Source organism: Pagrus major, chromosome 2 (assembly GCF_040436345.1).
Source record: "Pagrus major chromosome 2, Pma_NU_1.0".
NCBI classification, from domain to species: Eukaryota; Metazoa; Chordata; class Actinopteri; order Spariformes; family Sparidae; genus Pagrus; species Pagrus major.
The window spans coordinates 22,369,007-22,390,870 of NC_133216.1; the positions used below are offsets into that span (position 1 = coordinate 22,369,007).

General features: G+C 40.2%; 1 protein-coding gene across 4 annotated transcripts in view; it reads right to left on the bottom strand.

Annotated features, from left to right (window-relative positions):
• Positions 1-21,864, bottom strand: part of kcnab1a (potassium voltage-gated channel subfamily A regulatory beta subunit 1a) — a 118,577-nt gene that overhangs the window by 16,821 nt on the left and 79,892 nt on the right. For all 4 annotated transcript variants that reach the window (XM_073488617.1, XM_073488609.1, XM_073488633.1 and 1 more), the window contains exons 2-3: positions 19,045-19,088; positions 5,510-5,547 (exon numbers count right to left, since the gene is read on the bottom strand). In XM_073488617.1, the coding sequence (XP_073344718.1) occupies positions 5,510-5,547; positions 19,045-19,088 (82 nt within the window). The remainder of the gene's footprint in view (positions 1-5,509; positions 5,548-19,044; positions 19,089-21,864) is intronic.

Here is a 21,864-nt window from a genome sequence, read left to right on the forward strand (position 1 = left end):
TATATACAGTATATACAGTGTGTGTGTGTGTGTGTGTGTGTGTGTGTGTGTGTGTGTGTGTGTGTGTGCGTGTGCCTGCCTGCGTGTGTGTGTGTGTGTGTCTTAAAACTGAGTACGGATCTGTACCATATTGGATCAGTGTATCACTTAACACAACAAACACTATGCAGGTCTGTTGCCTTTGCCTCAGAAAGAAAAGTAATGAGAGTTTAATATTTGTTCAGCTTAGTATAACCACTACTATCTGCAGCGTATTTCAGAACTCATTCATGTTTAAGACCTGCATCATTATCAGATGCAAATCCACTGCTTTCAAAGAAGGTTGAATAGACAGTGAGATAGCAAAGTAAAGGACAGAGAGAACAGTGGCCACATTTCAAAATGGCTCATTCAGTCTCCGAGCTCTGGATGGACTGTCATTAAACCAAACAGAGCAGAATGAAAAGACAGGGCTGGATAATGGAGGTTAAAGAAAGTAGGGGTCAGTTGAGGAGAGAAAGGTTTGGGAAAAGAGGGATGACAGAAAATGAACAGCATGTTCTTTCTCTAACTGGTCTCTGTTGAGTGCGGAGGGGAAACAATCTCGGCTGGGGGCACTGGAGGGTGATTTTTAATAAAGTGAAGGAAGAGTGGGATGAGAGATTTTTTGCAGAGGTAAGAGAATAGATGGAGGATAAAGACAAAGTTGGATGTGGATAGAAAAAGTAAGAAAGTGCTCGGTTCAGTGAAAAATAGTGGGAATTAAAGAACAAACACAGTAGGTAACAGACTTTTTGCAGGAATATGCTGAAGACAGCTTTACTTATAGACTACAGATGAAGAGATGCAGAGGAGCAAACGGTCAGAACCGAGACGAGGGTGATCGAGTCAGTTTTTAAAGGGCGACTTTTTGGCCTTTGGTGATTGCTCACTCACAATGAGTCTCATAAGATACTAAAAGGCCAGTCACTGTCATCGAGTGATCAAAGTGACATTCACAAGGTCAGAAAGTTTGTTTACGATGACGAAGCAGACTATTTCTGACTTCTGGCCATTTCAGATTAACTGAATGTGACTAATGGCCTTCAAATGATGTGATAATTTTTTTAAAGTGAATACAAACTGCAGAGACAATCCGTCTGTAACACACAATCATATACACATGCGCTTCTATCCTCACCTTTACAGAAACACTGAGTCACTCAAAAGTTGCAGGAATACATGGGTGGCTGAGCTTCAGGCATCTTTCTTTGTGTTGTTTTTTTTTTTTCTCTGGGGCACAAATGGTGCAGGAGATTTTGATTTCCATACATAGAACAGACATAATAAGAAGAAACATTTTCTCTCTCACAACCCCAGATTCAAGGCCGTGGTAGCTTCCCACATACTACCCACACAGCCTTGAGATGATTTTATGACTACACTGCATCCTCCCAACCACACTCCCTACATCAAAGTTAACATCGACAAGAGACGCTTTCTTCAAATTCACTTTCTGATTTATGGGTCCACTTTTGGCCTTCTGGAATGAATAAGCAATGTTAACTTGCATCCCACCATCACTCTTGTGAGCTTTCTGTCTGGGAATGTGTTGCTGCCCAGACAAGACTGCAGTGAAACCAACCTGCTACCACTTTGATAAGACGCACTTTATTAGAGGTTTATAAGCTGTTACTAATGGCTTCATAAAAGGCACAGTTCACTAGCATTTATTACTGCAGACCAGACAGCTTATTATTATGTGAGACAGTGATTCATTCTAATAGCTCTCACATCTGCTGGTGTGCATGTTAAAGGAAAAGGTCTGAGGAAATAAATATAAATATCCTTTATTTACTTTATTTGAGTTAGATGAGTAGATGGATACTGTACCAATCACACTCTGAATAATGACATGAAGCTAGAACCTGAAGGTTAGCTTAGCTTAGCATAAACACTGGAAGTAGAAGGAAACAGCTAGCCTGAATCTGTCCACTGTTACAAATCAACAGACTGGCACCTCTAAAGCTCACTAACAAACACATGTGCATGTGGTCTGTGTTGTTTGTATTCAGGGTAGAAGCAAAGCTAACTGGATGCTGAAAAAACGACAGAGCCGACTGAAGACAGGGTGAGTGGTGCTGGCTCAGGTGTGAGCTGACCAATCAGAGCAGACTAGGTATTCGGGAGGGGGGCCTTAAAGAGATGGGAGTGTTTTAGAGAGAAGGTGGATTCAGTGCTGCAGCAAACTGATGCGTTTCTGAGCATTAAATCATGTAAAACTATTCTATAAAACTAAAACTAACTATAAAATGATGAACCTGAAAATAACCATAATATGTCTCCTTTAACATGTACACACTAAAAATGTATAAACAAGTTAGTAACTTCCTGGACCTTGGTTGTCTGACAACATCACAGTGACATCAAGACTCTAAAAGGTCACTGCACCCCGCCACTGGTTGCCAAGTTACAGCATGAAATCCCCTTTAACATCAAACTCGTCATTTTTACATTTCTGTGTGTACAGATACGACGTGTTAAATAATACGATTCGAAGAGAGTAAGGCTATCTGTCTCCCCCTGTTTCCAGTCGTTATGCTCAATACTTAGCACAGAGACACGAGAGTGGTATTCTCATCTAACCTTCAGCATATGGGATTAAGATAATTTCTCAAAATGTGTAAGTATTCCCTTCATAAGTTGTTTTTTTCATTCCAGTTTCTCTGCAGCCGTTTTGCAGTATATCCAACTTTCCATTTTAAGGGTCTGTTTAATATTCATAAATCCACTGGTTGCAATTAATACACTTTACAAACATGCCTTATGATAAATAATACAAAATAACTAGGGGAAAAGATGTGTTCACTGTTTGTAGAAGCACAACTTTGTGCTTATTAGAGCAGCCCTCACAGAGATTTTATGCCGTAACTGTGTTTGTGTGCCAGAGTTGTTGTGCATTTCTTAATGAGGGCAGGGACACTGAACTCTGCTGAGGACATGTTGTATATTTAGGGTGCTTTTGATAACAATGACATTGAACAGGGGGCACTCAGGACAGCAGAGGACATTTTAACCCAGCAGCGTTGCATGTGTTGGCCGTGGTGGGATCGCTTAAGTTTGTATGTCCACTGAGAGCCCTGCAGCACTGGCTTCTTCTTTGGTTAGTTTCAATGCCAATTGTGTGACTCTACTGGGAGCTCAAACATTATCTTCTGTCAACAATGTCATATTTAGAATAGTTTTGATGTGAGCCAACCAGCATTGCCCGTTTGAATCTCAGCTGTCGAATCAAAAGCCCGAAGTGTCTCAGTGATACCAGTGACATTGAACTGGGGACATTCATAATAATGGACAGAAGACGGTACTAAGCTTTGAGCGTACCATGTGAGTTGATGGCACTAAGCCTTAAGGTAAGGAAAATAATACTGTTACATAAGCTTAATGTCCCCTGAGGTGAGCTCTGTTCCCTTCTCCCTAAGTGTCACTCTAAAGTGTGTGCGTATGTGTGTGTATCTGTGTGTGTGACGACTGCGGTCAAGACCCCAGCAGCAAAATCAGAGCATGGTAAAGGGGTTTCAAGTACGCACATGTAAACATAATGTGTTGAACCTCAGTATGCCCTTTTTCAGTATTATGTAGCATAAAATGTGAGTCAGTCCAAATGATCTGAATCATCTCACCCAAAGTCTTTGTCAAGGTTGTGACTAAAATGTAAAAAAAATAAATCCACCCTCTTTCATTATAGCAAGGAAGCAATAAAAACTAAGCTGTAGTCCAATTAAGCTTGTAGGTATTAGAGCTCAAGGTAAACTGTGATACCACTGAGAAAAAAATAAAGCTGCGTTTATAATTACTTTGTTGTTCCTTTCCATGATGCAATTTTCTAATGTTTCAAAAGAGTCGGTGCCTCCTCTTAACAGAAAATTAACAAACACAAAATATTTTGTCATTTAAACCCAAAGACAGCTTCTGTTTTCCAAGCATGTCATAAGAAATGTGCTTTAGTTTTTCATATTAACACTGTGTCTAAACAGGAGGTGTAGTGTGAGCTGCATGATAACAGAGCAGCAGCGTCAGTCCTCCATCTGTGTGTCTACACAGGATGCATTCAGGCAGGGGTATTGACTGTGGGTCATCTGCGTTTTGGCAGCAGGCCAAACCTAATAGACAATCACTGTACTTGTGCAAGTAAAATTGAAAGAATTGACTTGAAGCGTAAAAATAATCTTTGGGTTGCATATAGTGCAAGTGAAAAACAATCTGTTAGTAGTAACGTTATAGAGAAAAGGACTGACATGTGACTCAAGTCAGTTAGCCCAAGTCGAATCAAGTCACAGTTTGTGTCAATTCAAGTCGAGTCCTTAGGCAAGTCAAGTCACTTTTTTCCCTATCCAAGAAACTTCAGTCTTACCTGCAGAATCTGGTAAAAAAAAAAAGATAGGATAAGGTGTTAATTCCTGTCAAATAATGATACTATTGACAAATTTATCCAGCCTGTTCAAAAAGTATAATAATGAATTGAATTTGTTTATTAAGATTCGTTGAAATACTATAATCAAACAAAAACCTTCATAAAGGTTTCCTTAATTTCTTCAGGTGAAATACTTACAGCAAGTCAAGTCAAGTCAAGTCACAGGTCTTTTACTTCCAACTACAAGTCGAGTCTCAAGTTGTTTATTTTCTGTCAAGTCAAGCTGACTCGAAATGGAAAGACTCAAATGACGGGTGGATCATTTCTACAGGTTGAGTCAAACAAAACTTCACAGCTTGTTTACATACTACCAAAGAAGCATGAAAATCTGACGGCCCACTGCTGCTCACTTTGCTGGACATTTCCAAAGGTGACTCATTTTGGATTTGGCAAAATGTGGTGTGGGGGTTTTTGTAGTGCCATTTCAAAGGTATCACTTGTTCATCAGTGTTTGAGTGCTGTGACATTTCCCTTAGGAGAGTCTGTCAGAAGTGTTGGAGTTGATGTGTATCAGTGAGTTTAGATCAAGAAAAACATGGTCTTATACTTCAACTGCTTCCACAGGTAAGGCAAGACTATTTCATATACAGCACAGTCCGAATCAAAGAACCTGAACGATGCAGTTTGACACATCACTACGGAAGAGTATTAGGGCCAGGGGTTGAGAAAAAAATGAGGTTTTTTTTTCATTATGCACTTCAAGAAGAGGAAAAGTCAAAATGTCGAGAATAAAGTTGAAATGCAATTTTGTGAATTAAGTCGAAATGTCGAGAATAAACTTGACATTTCAAGATGAAAGTCGACCTTTTGAGACTATATGCTTTAGTGGCTGGTTGTTAACTTGAATTATGTTAAGTTCGTACTAACTTAATGATATTGATATGATACACATATTAAGTATGGCGTTACGTCACTTCAAAAACTCAGCTTTAACATTACACTCCAAGGATGTAATGTAGATGTGATAATCTACAAATGTCTAAAGAACACACTCATTACAGGATTGTAAACCATACAACAAAACACAGAGTCCATTTAGTTGAATCTATATGCAAGATAAATCAAAGTGTTTCATACCTCGTCTGTTATCTGTCCCCCAAATGTCACCCATGTACCTGGAGGGAAGAGAGAGACATTTCATCATTAGAAAACACTTCAGCTCTTTATGTCAGTGTGTTCGAGTGTGTGTTCGTGTTTGACATCCTGAAGTAAACACTACTAATACCTGAGCTGTGACACTACTCGAGGAAGGCTGTCAAGTTCCCAAGAGGAAAATATCAGCTTAGTACTGAAGGATCACCTCACCAGTGTGAGCACTGTCAGTCTTTACTGGTGCATATGTGGATGACCTTGTGTCCGCTGTCCTTGTGTGATTATGTCTGTGTGTGTGTGTGTGTGTGTGTGTGTGTGTGTGTGTGTGTGTGTGTGTGTGTGTGTGTACCACATGCCTCTGAGTGCCATGCAAACAATGCTGATAAGCAAGACAAAACGGCTAAGCCATGCCAACCAGAGGAGACACGACATCCTCGGTGCATTCCCTCACTGAATTATGCATGTAGCTTTGTTGTGGCAGAAAATGTTTCCCATTCAGATTATGTCAAAACGTTTTTTTTCTCTGAAACTGTCCCGCTGTGCCAGACAGACAGAGCGAGGAACACCTTTTTACATCACAAAAATGTCTAGTGCTTATGTGTGTTCTGGGAGTTGCAAGAAAATCTGGGCTGCCTGACAAGATATGAGACGGTCTGTGTTGCAATGTGTTTGAAATTTGGCAGGAGAGGACCAAGGACATTGTCACCACATTTTTCATTTGTCATCTGAGGTAAAGGGAAATTCCAAGAAAAGTGATGTTATGAATTGCTCATGTACCTACAGTATGAGAGTTTAAGTACATACAGTAAAAACAGCACATTATAGTCTGACAGATACTGGAATTAAAGGCAGATACTAATATCAATATATGAGGGTAAAAAAAAAATACTACATTGATATATTAGCCAATATAATGAGAAACTCGTGCTTCAAACTTCAGTGTTTCCAGTAAAACTGCTGATTCAGTTTCTTTGAATTTTTGTATTTTGACTGCCACGTACATTGCAACATCAACAGTTTCAGCATTTCAACATGTTAGCATCGAGCTAATAAATGGTAAATGTTTAGTCAAAGGAGCTCTATGTAACTTTTTATGGCAATTTACATGTATTCATCACTTTTAATTGGTCATTTGTGAGCGGATTGTAATCTGACGTGAAAAATGAGTCTCCCTGTGTTGCCTTTACAAGCCTGTGAACGATTTGTTTTAGTTATTTAACGCTGCTGGACTGGACTGGATTTTTTGTAAATGACTCGTACTTTCTGTGACAGTCCAGAGAATGTGTCTTTATGCATGCCGCTTACAAAGAGCAACGGTTCTAAGTGCTATATCATATATGTTTATAAACCTACAGATGCTTAATAACTGGTTTATAAAGCATTTAACTCTTTCTTAACAAAGATGTAACTATTAGTTTGATGTAACTACTATAGTTTGACAGTAAGTTTTTATTTTGAAATGTATACTGGCTCCAAATATCGGTTACTAGTCTTTTATTTATTAAATCCCTCCAGGCCAAATGATCGCTCTCTCTGCTCTGTTTCATCTCTGTGTTGAATCCTTCTCTCTGTCCGTCTCTCACTCAACCTGTGCCACAGTGCTGAATGAACAGTCTGTTCCTCCTCTGACTCTGTCGACCTCCACCGCTCGACTGTCAGAAAACAACCGATGCACCTCAGAGACAGGAGACAATGAAACAGCCCTTAACCATCTGCTCATTTCAACAGACGGGATGAACAATGAAGCTCATTACTCCATACATTGCAATGCCATCAACTCCACTGAGGTTTAACTTACAGATGACACCCTGAGGATGAACTGGATCTGTTGGTGCATAATGATGATCTTCACTTAACAAGGCTGCACTTCAACATGCCCCTTCAGCAGAATCGTAATTGAATTTTTTCAGAGTTGTCGAGGGGGCTACAGTGATTACAGGTTGCTCTTATTAAATATGCAAGATGTTTGTATGTTATTTCCTATCCACACATGTATGCAAAGCTTGCCTGTGTACACCGATCAGCCTTTTAAAACCACTGACAGGTAAATTGAAAAACAATACTCATCTCATTGCATTCAAATGTTCTGCTGAGAAATCTTGGGTCCTGGCCTTCATGTGGAACTGATACAGTCTTCAATGGTGTTTGGGTGGGTGGCACAAGTATACCCCCTGAAGGCAAGCAATAGCACTCCCCAATGGCAGTGGCACGCCCAGCAAGACAACTCACAACGCAGCAAAAACCTCTCAGGAATGACCCAAGGAACGTGACAAGCAGTTCAAGGCGCCCCCCTGGCCTCCATATTCCACAGATCCCAATCTGATCGAGCATCCTTGGGATGTCCTGGAATGAGTCCAATTCATGAAGGCCCTAACGTGGATTGGACTTGGCTCTGACCCGTTGAGGCATGGACACAGGACCTCTGGGGGTGTCCTTTGGTGTCTGACACCAAGCGTTAGTGGCAGATTCTTTATGTCCTGTGGGTTGCGTGGTGGGGACTTGATTCAGCACATCGCACGGATGCTCGATTGGATTGGGATCTTTGAAATTTGGATTTCCATGAGGAAAAACCACCTGCAATGGTATTTGGGCAAGAGTTTTGTGTCACGTGGAATCCATGTTGAGATGATCAAAGTTTTTCACTTCAGCTGTCAATGTTTTTAATATTGTGGCTGATTGGTGTATGTGTTAAGCCTTGTTCCATTTTTGGAATATCAACATTGTGTTCAGACTGGTTTTAGAAAGTCTGGGCCGCAAAAAAACAAATCGGATCCAAACCACATTTGGAGTCGGTTCGAAATGTGATTCAAACAGGATTTCTACAGATGCACCTCGGACACAAAGGACAGTTTGAAATCCTTTGTGTCACTCCCAACACAACAGGACAATGACATCAAATCCAGAGTCACAGATTTGCATCAGAGCAGCTACAAGCAGAGTGACATTAAAGACAACACAGGGAACAGCAGTCCGTGGACCATCTCCCGCTGAAATAAACTGTCTGCTCTGCGACTTGACAGTGTGATTGTTTGGAGGGTGAGACGATGACTCGCCATTTCCTGTTCTTCTGTGTTGGAAAGCCACATCATCAGCGTACGTAGTTACGGACACCTACTCTGTTACTGACACCTACTTCATTACCACACCAACCCGTGCTGAAAGGCTGGTGATGTCTGGACACAAAAATCCGATCTGATCGCTTGCAAATGTCTGTTTGAGAAACAAATCTAATATACCTGCAAACTGATCAAGGCTTGAGTGTGTACATCTGTGTGTGTATGTGTGTAATCGGCCCTCTTAGCCGTCTTTAGCGCGGTGGAATTGTAATCACAGCTAACAAGGTGCACTTGCAGCTCTGAGCTTTGTTCCTGAGCTGGAGGCTGACAGCATGACACGAACACCCTGCGGAGCTCTAATGTCAAGGCCACCGCTCTTATAGGCTCAACTGAGGTTTTTTCTGTTTGATGGAAATTAAGTCCCTGCGAGTGCTAAACAGCTATTCCACTGCTGGTGGAAAGTGCTGGCAGTGGCATTTGATGATGCCGTAAAACAAGAGTAAATGTGATAACCTTGCAGTGCTTTTTGATTTCATATTTTGCCATTTAGGGTGATATTTCTGCTCTGTATTCACACATGTCAAGCACTTCAATTGGGTGGTTTAAAGAGAAAAGACAAACTGACATGAGCCCAACAGTACAAGGCATAAAAACAGGACAGAAGGAGTAAAAGGGAAAGAAAATGGGGCAAATAAGGGATGTGAGAAATTAATGAGTTACCAAGTAGTAAATTTGGCAAGAGTTGTCATTTATGTTTTCAATTTTGTGTGAACCTGATTCTTCACTCTTGAATCCGGTTCTGTGCCTGGCAGCCTGATAGATGGCACACATTTAAATGAAATATTTTTCTCTGGTGTCTCAGTTTAACAGACCTCCTAACTCTCTTTTTCAGCATTTTTCGGCTCATCTGCCTACAGATAGAAAGGCTGAGTCATAATTTTTCTGTTGGATTCATTTCCAGCTCCAATAAAGTAAGTCTCCAGTAAGTCTGCAGGCTGGTCATGCCTGAGAAGTTTACAGTAGGTTTATCCAGACGAGAGCCAAATTATAATTTGACTTGGGTTAAATATGGAAAACTACACCGTCATCATCTTCCAACAGACACATTTAGCACTATTTAAGGATCTAAACTGCAGTTATTAATGGACTCCGTCGTGAGGAAACCTGTGAAATTGAACCTGGGATGTTTTGGTCATGTAGAATTGTATGTGTCCTAAACAATAGACCACCAGAACGCCTCATTATCCTTCAATGAAAGTACTTAGAATTGTTTTTTTTGTCCAGGAATCCATTTAAATCTCTTTTTGGGAGAAGTGCCATAAAGTTTTGTAAAAGGGCTCTTTTTTGCTTTGAAAGGATCTGAGCAAACTGGTATCGCCAGTGTTTGAGTTAAATGTCAAAGATCCTGTATGGCACCTTACTGCATATATACACACACACACAAACACAAAGAAAAACTCTTTCTTTCCCTTTGCACCTATTTTCACTTCTGTTTCATGCCCTCGTCTCCTGTACTGCCTCTTCAAGCTCTATTGATTTCTTCTAAACAATTCGACTTCAGTCGCCTTCGTCTGCGCTGTTATATCTATATCTGTTTCTGTCTGCTCTTTTCAGCTGCCGCATACAGGGGGCGGACAAAACAATATAAACACTTAAAAATCGACACAGCACAAAAAGAATGTTTCTGTTGTTTTTTTTTCTGCAAGGTTGACAAAATAGCAGTCAGAGTGCGAATGAACAGAGCATCACAGATTATCTCAAAGTTTGATTTTTCACAGCGTTAACAGAAACTGAAAATCATAATTGATTTAGCAAATGGCTTTCACATTTAATTGCAAAACAGTTGTTCATACTGTGTGCATGCTGTGCAACTCGTAAAATGATCAACCACTAGAGCTGGACTGATAAAATAACCGAGCATAACTCGAAATCTTAGGCAACGTTGATCCTTCTAGATTTCTACTTCAGTTACAGAGGAGAGGAAAGTCAAGGCATTACAAACAACTTGGATTTTTACTTTATTGAGGGTTAAAAGGAGTGGACAGTGAAAGCAGGCTGAAGCAGAGAGACAGGGACACATGGTGAAGGTTGTCTGATCCCCTTAGTGCAGTGAGGATATGTAATGACATTAGGCTGCTGAACCACACAGCTGAAGATTTTAAAGGATGAGGTACAAAGTAGAAAACAGATGTGAGGAAAGCGGGTGCTGAAGAAGTAGAGATAAAAGCAGTGATCGGAATCACATACTAACATAGATTAATGTAGTGCGTTTCAACTGCATTGTATGTGAATTTTGTGTATTTGAGACATTGTGACATTTATAGTATACGTCCTCAGCTTACAGCAGACTGTCTGATTGAATAGTTTTAACTGTGTAGATTTCAAACATGGACAGTTTTATGAAAATTGATGGCGAATCAAAAATATGTTCCAAGGTTTTGTGCCTGTGGGGGTAGCTAGCTAGCCAGCGGGTTAACTGCCCTCTGTTATTATAGTTAAGAGCTGCTTTTATAAGATAACGTTAAACTCAGCAGCCTTCTACACCGACAGTAGCTGACAACATTGCTCGGCTCATCTTTGATCCTAATAGGTTTTTTACCTTAATTCTTTATACTTTAAATCAAATGTGAACCATAAACAATAGCCTTTGCCATGTCTTCTGTTATTTCTCTAGTTTTCTTTAAAGCAAGATTATGTAGAAATTGGCATTTTGTGTGATTTGGCGCCCCCCACAGTTTCTGAGTGCAACACCACTGTCGTAAATACAAATCCCGGTCTGTAACAGTTTGTCAGATGTAATGTAGGTGCTTACCACAAAAAAATCTCTTTACATCATCATTACAATGTTATGCATTGAAAACTTGTATGTTGAAGTGAACATGTATGTAACGCTGTATCCTACCCTCTCACTGAAGTCACATAGTGCAGAAACAAGTGATGTGGGGCAGAGTGGCTGAGACAGAGACACCATTCATCCTACTACAAGACACTGTACCATCAAAATCATAATGAAATAAAACACTGGGAAATACTACATTGAGTGAAGGACATAATGTTGATTTACATTTGTGATAAACAATTTTGTAACCCTAACCCGACAGTAGCTGGCCCATGAATGTATAGTGAAGACGGTAATGTTGTTACCAATACAGTGGTCTGATGCAAAGAAGACGTATTGCTTAAGTATGTGTGAACAGTCTGCTAGTAAGAACATTCTTTACTAACATAATCGTTTTCCTTTCGTAGGCAGTACACAGTATACACTGAGTGAGTATGTAGTAGGCAGTGTGTTACCTTGTCATTTCTAACACAGCCAAACAGGCTGTACTACATGTTGGTCCACTTACTGACAACATGCAAAGGTCCATCCTGCCATTGTCTTCTCTACACTGCAGGACTGCAGGATTTTCTGATAGAACCACTTTAAAAATTCATCAATCAACAGCACCGCATCAGTGCAGCATGAAGTCAGGACAAAATATGGACCTGGATGGTGTTTGGCATGTGTGTAGTGTGAGGAAATGTCTTCACACAGAAGTGCTGATGGTTCTGATATTGCTGATCACAAACCTCTGCATGCATTGTTTTGTTTTCCACCAATTAAAATGGGTTTGCACATGCAAACACACAAACACTCAAACACTGTTTATTCCATTTTTCCCAACCAATTAGCATCATTGGAACCAGTGTGTGTGCTGACAGCACAGTGAAGCCACCACAGACCGCCCTGCAGTCAGTCTGTTTTCAGGCAATGAGGAGATAGTGAATTATCTGTAGCAGCAGGCTGCCTGTGCTGCCGTCGGTGACTTCACCAATCACTTCACTTATCAATTAATCCACTCTCCATGCCCCTCTGCAGGGATAATCAGTTTTTTTTATAAATCTATTCAGTTTCAATTAACTGGTGAGAGGTTTTTACCTTGAAGACAGAGAAGCTTGTCACACAGTAGGTGACATTTTCACATGCATGGAAATTGAACTGATATTAAATTGAGTTTTGCTTGAATGTGAAAATAGCTTTTTTTATTGTTTGTGGAATGGAAATAGCTGATAATGAAATGACAATCAGAATTTGGCTATTAGACTAATATACAGGAGATAGAATTTTAACAAGAATACAGTCAATTTCTGAGCGAGCATGCCAGTCCTGCCACCAGGAAAGAGAGAAAGCAGTACTGACTTTATAATCAGAATCAGAAATACGTTATAATTCCCCGATGGGAAACTGGGTTATGTTACAGTTGCTCCTTCTAGAATAGAAATGTCACAGAGATATTATAAGAAATAAAAATAAAACCATAAATTAAAAATGTAAAAAATGTTATGGTGTACAAAGAAGGCCTTTGTATTTGCTTAAAGCAACATTATGTAGAAATTGGCATTTTGTGTGATTTGGCGCCCTCCACCGTTTCTGAGTGCAACACTACTGTCGTAAATACAAATCCCAGGTCTGTAATAATGTTGCTTTAGGTATGATATAAAAACAATAATCTGTTGCAAAAAACGTTTTTCTGTGGGTTTTGTTGGACCTGTACGACAGACTGTCTGTCAGTGTGTGTGTGTGTGTGTGTGTGTTTGAAAGCCATCTTTATCTTGCCCGAGCACAGAGCTAACCTTCATGAGACCTCTTTTAACCAAATAAGCTGCTTGTACCAACAGCTGGGCCCTGGGAGCAAAACACCAGGGACAGAGAAAGGCAAACAGAACAGTGAAGAAAGGAAGAAAGAAAGAAAGAAAGAAAGAAAGAAAGAAAGAAAGAAAGAAAGAAAGAAAGAAAGAAAGAAAGAAAACACAGAGGAAGGAGGAAAACTTAGCGAGGTTGAGAGAGTTCATAGAGAGAGACAGATAGTGTGAGAGATGGAGACTGTCAGGATAAAGGCAGAACTGCCAAGGCAGGAGTCACATCTTTCCTCTTCATTTTTCCTGTTCACATCTCATCACCCCTCCCTTCCTCCCTTCCTCCCTCCCTCCCTCCGTCCGTCCATCCTGGCCCCGGGATAATAACAGTATGTGTGGAATACTAATTCATCTGACTGTTCAGATTCTCCCCGACATTAGCAAGCAGCAAATGAACCCAGCACAAAGAGTCAGCATTTGTAAGAAAATGTTTCTTTAAACTCCACGCAGTGAGTCAGGAATTAATACAGCTATTAATTCCTCAGCTACACATATTTAATGTGTGTATATGAGTTATAAATATGAAGCGAAAAATAAATTCTGCCAACTAGAAAATGATCCAGCATGCTGAACAATTTAACAGACTGGAGAGAAACAAAGATCCTGCGCTCAATCACGATTAAAATTTTAAATCGAGAGCAAAATGTTAATAGACAGAGACTGCAATAAGTATGGATATGATCTTTTCTTCAAATATAAAAGGTTAGTCAGCTGATGACTGACTTAAAAACTGTATCTACTGACTGAGTTACATATAATAAGTAGTAACAGAAATCAGAAATGAATGGCCCTTTAGTGCACAAAAACCATGACGTAAGATTAAATTGCCTTGCATACATGGATTTAATTTGAGGTCAAACACTCACCATCCCTGCCTTGCTTATGTGCACTTCAGCAGTGTTGATCTGCATCCTAAATGCTGTTGCAATCATTAACCATGTTCTTCATAGCTCAGAGTCAGCCAGTCGCTCCATGTCAAGGTCAATCTGCTACTTTATAGTTACATAACTTTTGGACATTTCATCTAAAACACATTCTGGGCTCTGGCCAAGTTTGCCAGTTTCAAAGTTTTAAAAGCAGCCTCGGGTCTTGAGTGCTCAGTGCAGTCGTAATCCAGTGAGCAAACATAATACCACTCAAAAGGACATTTTTAGGAATTTTGAATAAACAACTACTCAAACTAAGTTATCTCTTTAATGTAATGTTTTGATGAAGAAACCAGACATCAGCTTCCCTCGTATTGGAAAGGCTGTGGGAATTCTGAACAGTGAGAAATGTTGAATTTCTGTGAAAAGGAGGTCTTCAGCCGATTAAACCATTATGTAAATGAAGCCGGTGCTGGTGAGACGGCGTTTCTCTCGGGGCGCCATCGTGACGCTCCAGATTGGCTCTTTAAAAAGTGAGACTCCTGCGACTGTTACATCTCCTGGCTGTGCTTCCCACAACCAGCGACAAATGGACACAAATGACTGAGTCATGATTGAACATGATTGAGTGTGTGTCTTATTAATTTTTGTGTTTACTACGCTGTCATTCAGAATTATGAGTTTGTGTGTGCGTGTGTCCTGCTGAATTTGCTCTAACATTACAGTTTTCAACCTCAAACACAACACCTTTCCTCTATCTTGGCACTTTTCTTTGAAGTTAAACAGTGAAACACCGTTTAGCATCCTGCTCTTTGCCCTCTCTCTTCCTTCTCTCCCCTGCCAGCATCATGTCTGCCCTGGGCGCAGCATGTGGCAGGCAGCTGGCATTATGCTGACCTTTTCCGCACCGCGCAGCTCAGCCAGTTTGAGTCAGACCTCTCAGTCTACTGTGCACCACCTGGGGCAGCGGCGCTCAGAGACAACCTGGGAGCCAGACATTACACCGTGAAAAACTGAAGTTATACATGGCACTAAAACGCCTTTTTGGATCTAATCTACCAAAACAAAAGGGAAGACCCTTTTGGTTCAACTTTCTGGTGCTGCACAGCTTTATTCAGCCAGCTGAGCACCTTTTAGATTGAACGATTCTTGGCAGAGAAAGATCATCTGCTCCAGGGCAAGTGTTGGATAAAGCAATGTAAAACTGAAATACAATTAAAATCATGAAAAAAGGGGAAAGAACAATTTTGCGGTCACTGCTGCTGTGCATCATGAAGCTGTGCTCTCTTTCTGTATTTATCTGCATGTATGAAATGAGAAAATTAATCAAATTATGTTTAAAATGCCGGAGTGTTAAATGTTAAATGTAATTTGAAACAAATCATCTGATGTGCCCTTTGCAGAAACGTTGCTGTGTTTTTTAATCAGAATCTAACATTAAAAATCTCTTCCACATATTAAGGACAAATGAAAGTGCTCTGATTTGAATACTAATGTAATTTATACAAAAAAATAAACGGTAATAAACCGGTCAACAAAAAACAACCTCACCTCTACCTCATGAAAAGTCCAGAATCTACGAATATATACATATTTTTTATTTCAAAAGTGTAACTGCTAGACACCGACACTGAAAGTCCCATCTAAACATGTGTTTACTGGAGGCCGCAACCTTTATCATCACACTGGCGCATTCAAAACTAATTGAGATAAAACCCAAATTATTTGTAATAATCCCTCAAATGTGTTTATCAAATACTTGTGACAAAGGTACGTACGCAATGGAGGCACGATATTTAACAGTAAAACAATTAACTTGATTGTCTAAAATTACATCAGTTCATTGGCACATGTTGAACAAAATATACGGCGATAACAATATATTGGTGATAGACCAGAATTGGCTGATGATATTGGTCAACCGATATAACATATGACTTTGAAAAAAACTCAGACATCATTCTCCAATGAAGCTCAAACATCCAGGTGAACAAAACAGATTTTGGAGTGGAGCGGGACTTTGAAATGCTGTTCAGGTCATGCCTGAGAATGACAACACTAACACTAAAAACAGGAGGTGCCTCGTGCAAAATATGGTGATAGAGCTGGAGCTGCTTTAAACTACATCGGAGAAAACTCAATCAGGCTTGGCCAAGTTAAAATCCATGCAAGAAGGATGCATCCATATGAGATCAGCAAGAGCACCTCTGTAAATATGAGGAAGCTCAGTCAGCTAAAGTATGCCTTAGACTCGACTTGGACATCGGTAGCAGTTTTGGGGAGATGCAAAACTAAAGCCACAGCAGGTACAAAAAAAATCTTCCTGGACAGGATATGATTTCTCCCAAGTCTCTGCTACCACTGCTGACCAAAAAACTTTGACTGAAGCAGAGCCTGTTTGAGGACAAGACTGTACAAAATGTCCTAGTGAAGGTCAGCCTCTCTAAGCTGGCTAAAGCTCACATCCCATGAGAACTAGAACTAGTTTTGATCCGATTTTCAGGATGGTGGCTGATCTGAGCCCTTGAGGGCCTCCTCTGAGCAGGGTGACGATGGCTTTTTATCCAATCCAGAGGATCCTGCAGGTCTGCTACTAACAGTATCTCTTGTGAACAGAATCTCATTTATCATCTGAGTCAAGTTCTTGTGTTTGATTCTGTTCATGTTGGGCAATGTTTTGATTTAACACAAATTCTGACTTCCTTATCTAAAAACCAAGGAGGTTTCTAGAGATGTGGAGAGGACACTTGAGAAGATATTTGATTTATTTATAAATGATATTAGAGTGCAGCTACTTTAATTGAAACAGTGCAGGCAGATGCAGTGGGTTTTCCACCAGAAATTGGATAGGAAAAACTAATAAATATTTCAGTCACAGTGAACAGGAGTTCATGAAGATTTATATTTTCTCTAAAAGTTAAAACTACACTTTGATATCATGTATAAATTAAGAACATATCTCGTATACATATCTCATGCGGTCTTTAGTCAACAGTCAAACTGGGAACCTAAAACTTCAATACATTAAGGCTCAAGATCCTGAATAATTGACAATTTTTGAAGGCATGTTCAGCAAAGCACATGTGAAATATGGTAGAATATTGATAGAAATAAAATAAAATATATATAATGTTCCCACATTATTACAAAACTAAATGAATCAGTAAATCATCACTGTTCAGTAAAGTTCCATCTATCAATGTTCCTTCTCAGATATTTCTTACACCACATTTCCTTTTCTTTTCCTGCACAAAGCAAACCTTGGGTTTAATATCTTCAGTTTGGTCTCATTATAATGTAACAGAAAGGCTTTTTAAAGAACAGTCCAACTAAAAAGAATTGTGATAGTTTACTTTTCCAATAACTTTACAGCAATGTTCATGATTTAATTACAATTACAGTTTTCCTATGCATTGGTAGAACTACGTCAATCATTATAATCTAGCAGGCCTAGATACAATTGTCACAATAATGTTTTTGCCGTCGGTGAGCGCCTGTGGCACACATTTCTGCGGTGTGCCCTGCACCGTTGGCACTAGTTGGCCCTTGTCAGTGGCTTTTCAGCCGACTGAGCAGGTAGAATCTGCGTCGTGACACAAATTGGCTGTTCAGCTAAATCAGTGCAAGAGAAGAGAAACACAAAAAGGAAGTGAAAGCCCCTTGAGTCACTGTAGTGTCCATGATTCAACCCATTTCCACTGCCATTTGCAACTTTTTATCAGACATTCTCATTTAGTGGGGGCTATATTAGTGAGAGTAATGTGTAAATGAAAGGCAAAAGCTGCTTCATCATAGCAACGGGTCTGTGTACCCGCAGTCCAGAGTCTTCTGGTTTCCCTTTTTGAACGAGGATTACAGATTACCGCCACCTGGTGGCATGGAGAGTTATCTTCTCGCACACAGAGAACATACAAGCTAGTTGGCTTTTAGCCTTGCGGTGTGTTCAAGTGCAGCTTTTTGGCCGAGACACAGGCGGGTTGAGGAACAGGCGGCTTTCATGGCCACTCGTTATTTGATGTTAGTTTGGTGTGTCTGGGTCGCTTGTCTGCAGGACGTGAACCTACAGTTTATCCAACTGTCTGTCTCTGTTTGTGTGTCCTACCCAGGAGAATGAGAACATTGGGCTAATATTTTTTGTGGACGAGAACAAAAGAGCAAGAACCAGTAAACAGACACACACACACACACACACACACACACACACACACACACACACACACACACACACACACACACACACAATCCTCTGTTGTTGTTTGAGAGCTCTCCATGGTGACAGAAATAGGTATGCTGTGTGTGTGTGTGTGTGTGTGTGTGTGTGTGTGTGCTGTCTTCTTCCCACTCTTAGGCTAAATATTGAAGCTGAGTTGGGGGTGGCTTTGACTCTCTCATGTGAAAAGTGAATTTTTACCAACAACCCACATTGATATGGCAACACACACACACACACACACACACACACACACACACACACACACACACACAAATGCACGCACGAATGCACACTATACTACAAACACCTCTGCTGGACGAGTAACTCCTGATTGGGCTACAGTCAGTCATTTAATCAAAAAGTGAGCTTTTATGCTTGTTTGTGTGTGCGCGTGTGTGTTTGTGTGAAGTCATTTGAACCAGGATGTAGGGGAATTATATAACCACAGCAGATTGTTGTTTTAATAAGAAAAAAGGCTCATTTGAACAGTTCAATTCCCAGCCCAGTTCTGAATTTATTACTTTGACCATGTTTTACCAAGTGACTCGATTAAATGTCTAAATGATTCAATGAAAAGCTTCTCAGTCACTTCTTCTAAAGATCTTTTTGTTGTCATATTATTTATTTAGTCCATGTAATTGGTGTTGTTGCTAAGTAAGGCCTGCTGAAGGAGTGCATTATGGGATGTGAACCAGAGAGTCTACTCACCCAGTCCTAAGCAAGATACTCTGAGTCCTGATTTCCCAAGGTTCCTGCAATAACAGAGAAAAAGGAATCAAATCTTTTGTAAATGTACACGTATTTAACCAAATAAGATCATTCAAACGGAAGACCAGTGCTGAAAAACTGAGAATTAGCTATTAATCAAACACATTACAACCTCTACCTCGGATTAAAACTTGTATTTAGTCGGACTTTCCTATCTGTAGATGAAATATTGTGTATGCAGCATGATGTCAAGGAGGCCGACAGTCAAGTGAATAACAAGCAGGCCTTTCAGTTTTACAAGAGGCTGGAGTGGCTTTGACTCAGATACACACATGACAGCTTGACAGTGTGTCTGATTCTTCCCTGACAGGAAATTGAATTTCACTCTCCTGGACCTCCAGCACTGACACGGTCAGCCTCCCATCATGTGTGGAGTGAAGCTTCAGAGTAGAATGAGCAGGTAATCTGCTCTTTAATGTTACTGTCCAATGTCCACGTCAGCGGGGAGGAGAACAAACACCCAAGAACAAAATGATGGAGGCACTACAGAAAAAACCTCAAGGCATCGATCAGACAAAATGGGGAATGTTAATTGAAACAGCGAATGCAGCAGTGGAAAAAAATAATGACAAACAAAATTACAGCTTCTATACTGCAGGATGGAGATGAAGAGTGTGTGTGTGTGTGTGTGTTTGTGTGTGCGCTATATATACTGGATGCATGTTATTAGCTTGCTAATGGCCTCATTTGCTTTTTCATTACCACCGCAGTCTCTGCTAAAAATGAGACTTTTTTGTTTTTTTCAGAATATACATGCATCCCTAGACATATAGAGTAATTATTCTGTACTTCTAAAAACCCACACCTGCCTTGACAACCTCATTAGAAGAAAAAAAATCAAGCACATGCTGACAGTAGTGTCTACCCGGTCCAGCTGAGGATCCCCTCTGGAATGAATTAAAGAATTATTATTGTTGATGTTGCCATTTAAGTTACTCTCATACACTATGTTGCTATATATACATATATATCATATTTTGGAGATACGGAGCAACAGTAACATTCATTTGGAGTCAAATTTTTGGCCACCTGACGAGTCCAAGCCTAATATTCAGCATCCTTTGAGCTCTGTTTTGGTCTCCAGCAACACTTGAAGGAAATATCTGGCTCTTTAGCTGCTAAAAGCTCCACTATGTTCACTAGCTAGTTGCTAACAATGTCTGTCTGCCGTTTGGTATCATATATTTGTTTTTTATGCTGCATTCCATTGTATTCGGAAGTCCATCACAGAAAAGTGCAATGGAACGTCATCCAAGTCAGAATTCCCAGTCAGAAACTCAGGCAAGATCCACCAAACCCCACCTCTCTGACATAAACACAGATGATATGATAAACTGCCTGGACTTATTGTTACGTTTGTGTGGTGAATCGTTCAGTAACAACAACTTTATAGTTGCATTTTCTCTCCCATTCAGTTGATTTATGCTTGATAGAAGTCTTTGCGAGTCGGAGCCTACTCCTCCTGTCTTTTCTTAAGTGCCCTAATCTTGTTAAATCAGCTGCTGTAGTTGTTGTGTGGGCGCCTATGTTTTCCCAAGCAAATGCAAGCATTTAGATTGGAAGTCGTTAATACCGACACGGAAACATCGACTTCAACTTGCAATGGATTGCAGCATTGCAGTGACAGCTAACGGAAAACTTGAAGTTGCTGGCCGTAAAACCAAAACATTGAGTTGAAAGTTGCTTGGCTTGGGAACGGGAAAGGCATAGTTCCACTCATGATTACAGCCACACAGTAGAGTCTGTCCTTCCTGTCTGTTCCAGTGCTGTGAGGTAGATTGGCAGATCCCTGCCATGTCCAATCAAGCCTGAGAAACAGTTATTGTCCTGTCATGTTGGCTTCCTGTGAGAACGACATGGACCGATGACTAAACCGATGCTCGAGGGGACACACACGCACACACATACGCACACGCACACACACACACACACACACACACACACACACACACAAACTTTGAAAACGGACTTCTGAGTTTTGTGCAGGTGCAAAGCTAAAACCACAGCTCCTATTCATCAGCTTGTAGAGTACAGGTGACACAGTTTTCAGAAAATGTCAGGTCAGCGCATTCTGACTTGCTGAGGAACCTTATTTAGAGAGGATTCTCCACAATTGATCTCAAATTAAAATCCAAGTCATCATTTCTATTATGAAACTTGCTATTTTTTTCATCGTAAAAAAGTACGAGAAAGAAACTTATGTGCTTCATACTGTGTACACAGACAACAAAGCAGGTGATCACAGATGCCACAGTTAAAGTTTTTACAACTCTTAAAACAAGTAAAGCAGGACACACGCAATGCAGGAAAATACATTTTTATCAGCACCTTTAAAATGCAGAAAACTAAAGATGTAACAAAAGCAGTAAAGACAACAAACTTTAACAAAGACCTGATCCTTTAGCTCACTGTAGATACGCCTCTGCCCTCAACACCAAACAATGGAAATGCACAGATGAATTCAGCTTTAAAACCTTTGCTAACTCTTTTTTAAACTAACTTTTAAATTTTAATTCTATACTCACATTCTCTCTAAGTTTGCATTAAGAATAGACGCACGACCTCATTAAAAGCATCAGATTTACAGGCTCGGCCTTGTGTATTGATTGAAGAGTACATTATTCACAGCTGTCAGCAATCTTTCATTTTTGCCCACCTGTCAAATCCACTTTAGTTATTCATTGCTGATATGTCACCTCGGTATCCTTCAATATCAGAATAGTTAATCGGGCGTAAAAATCAAGCCACCCTCGGATAATT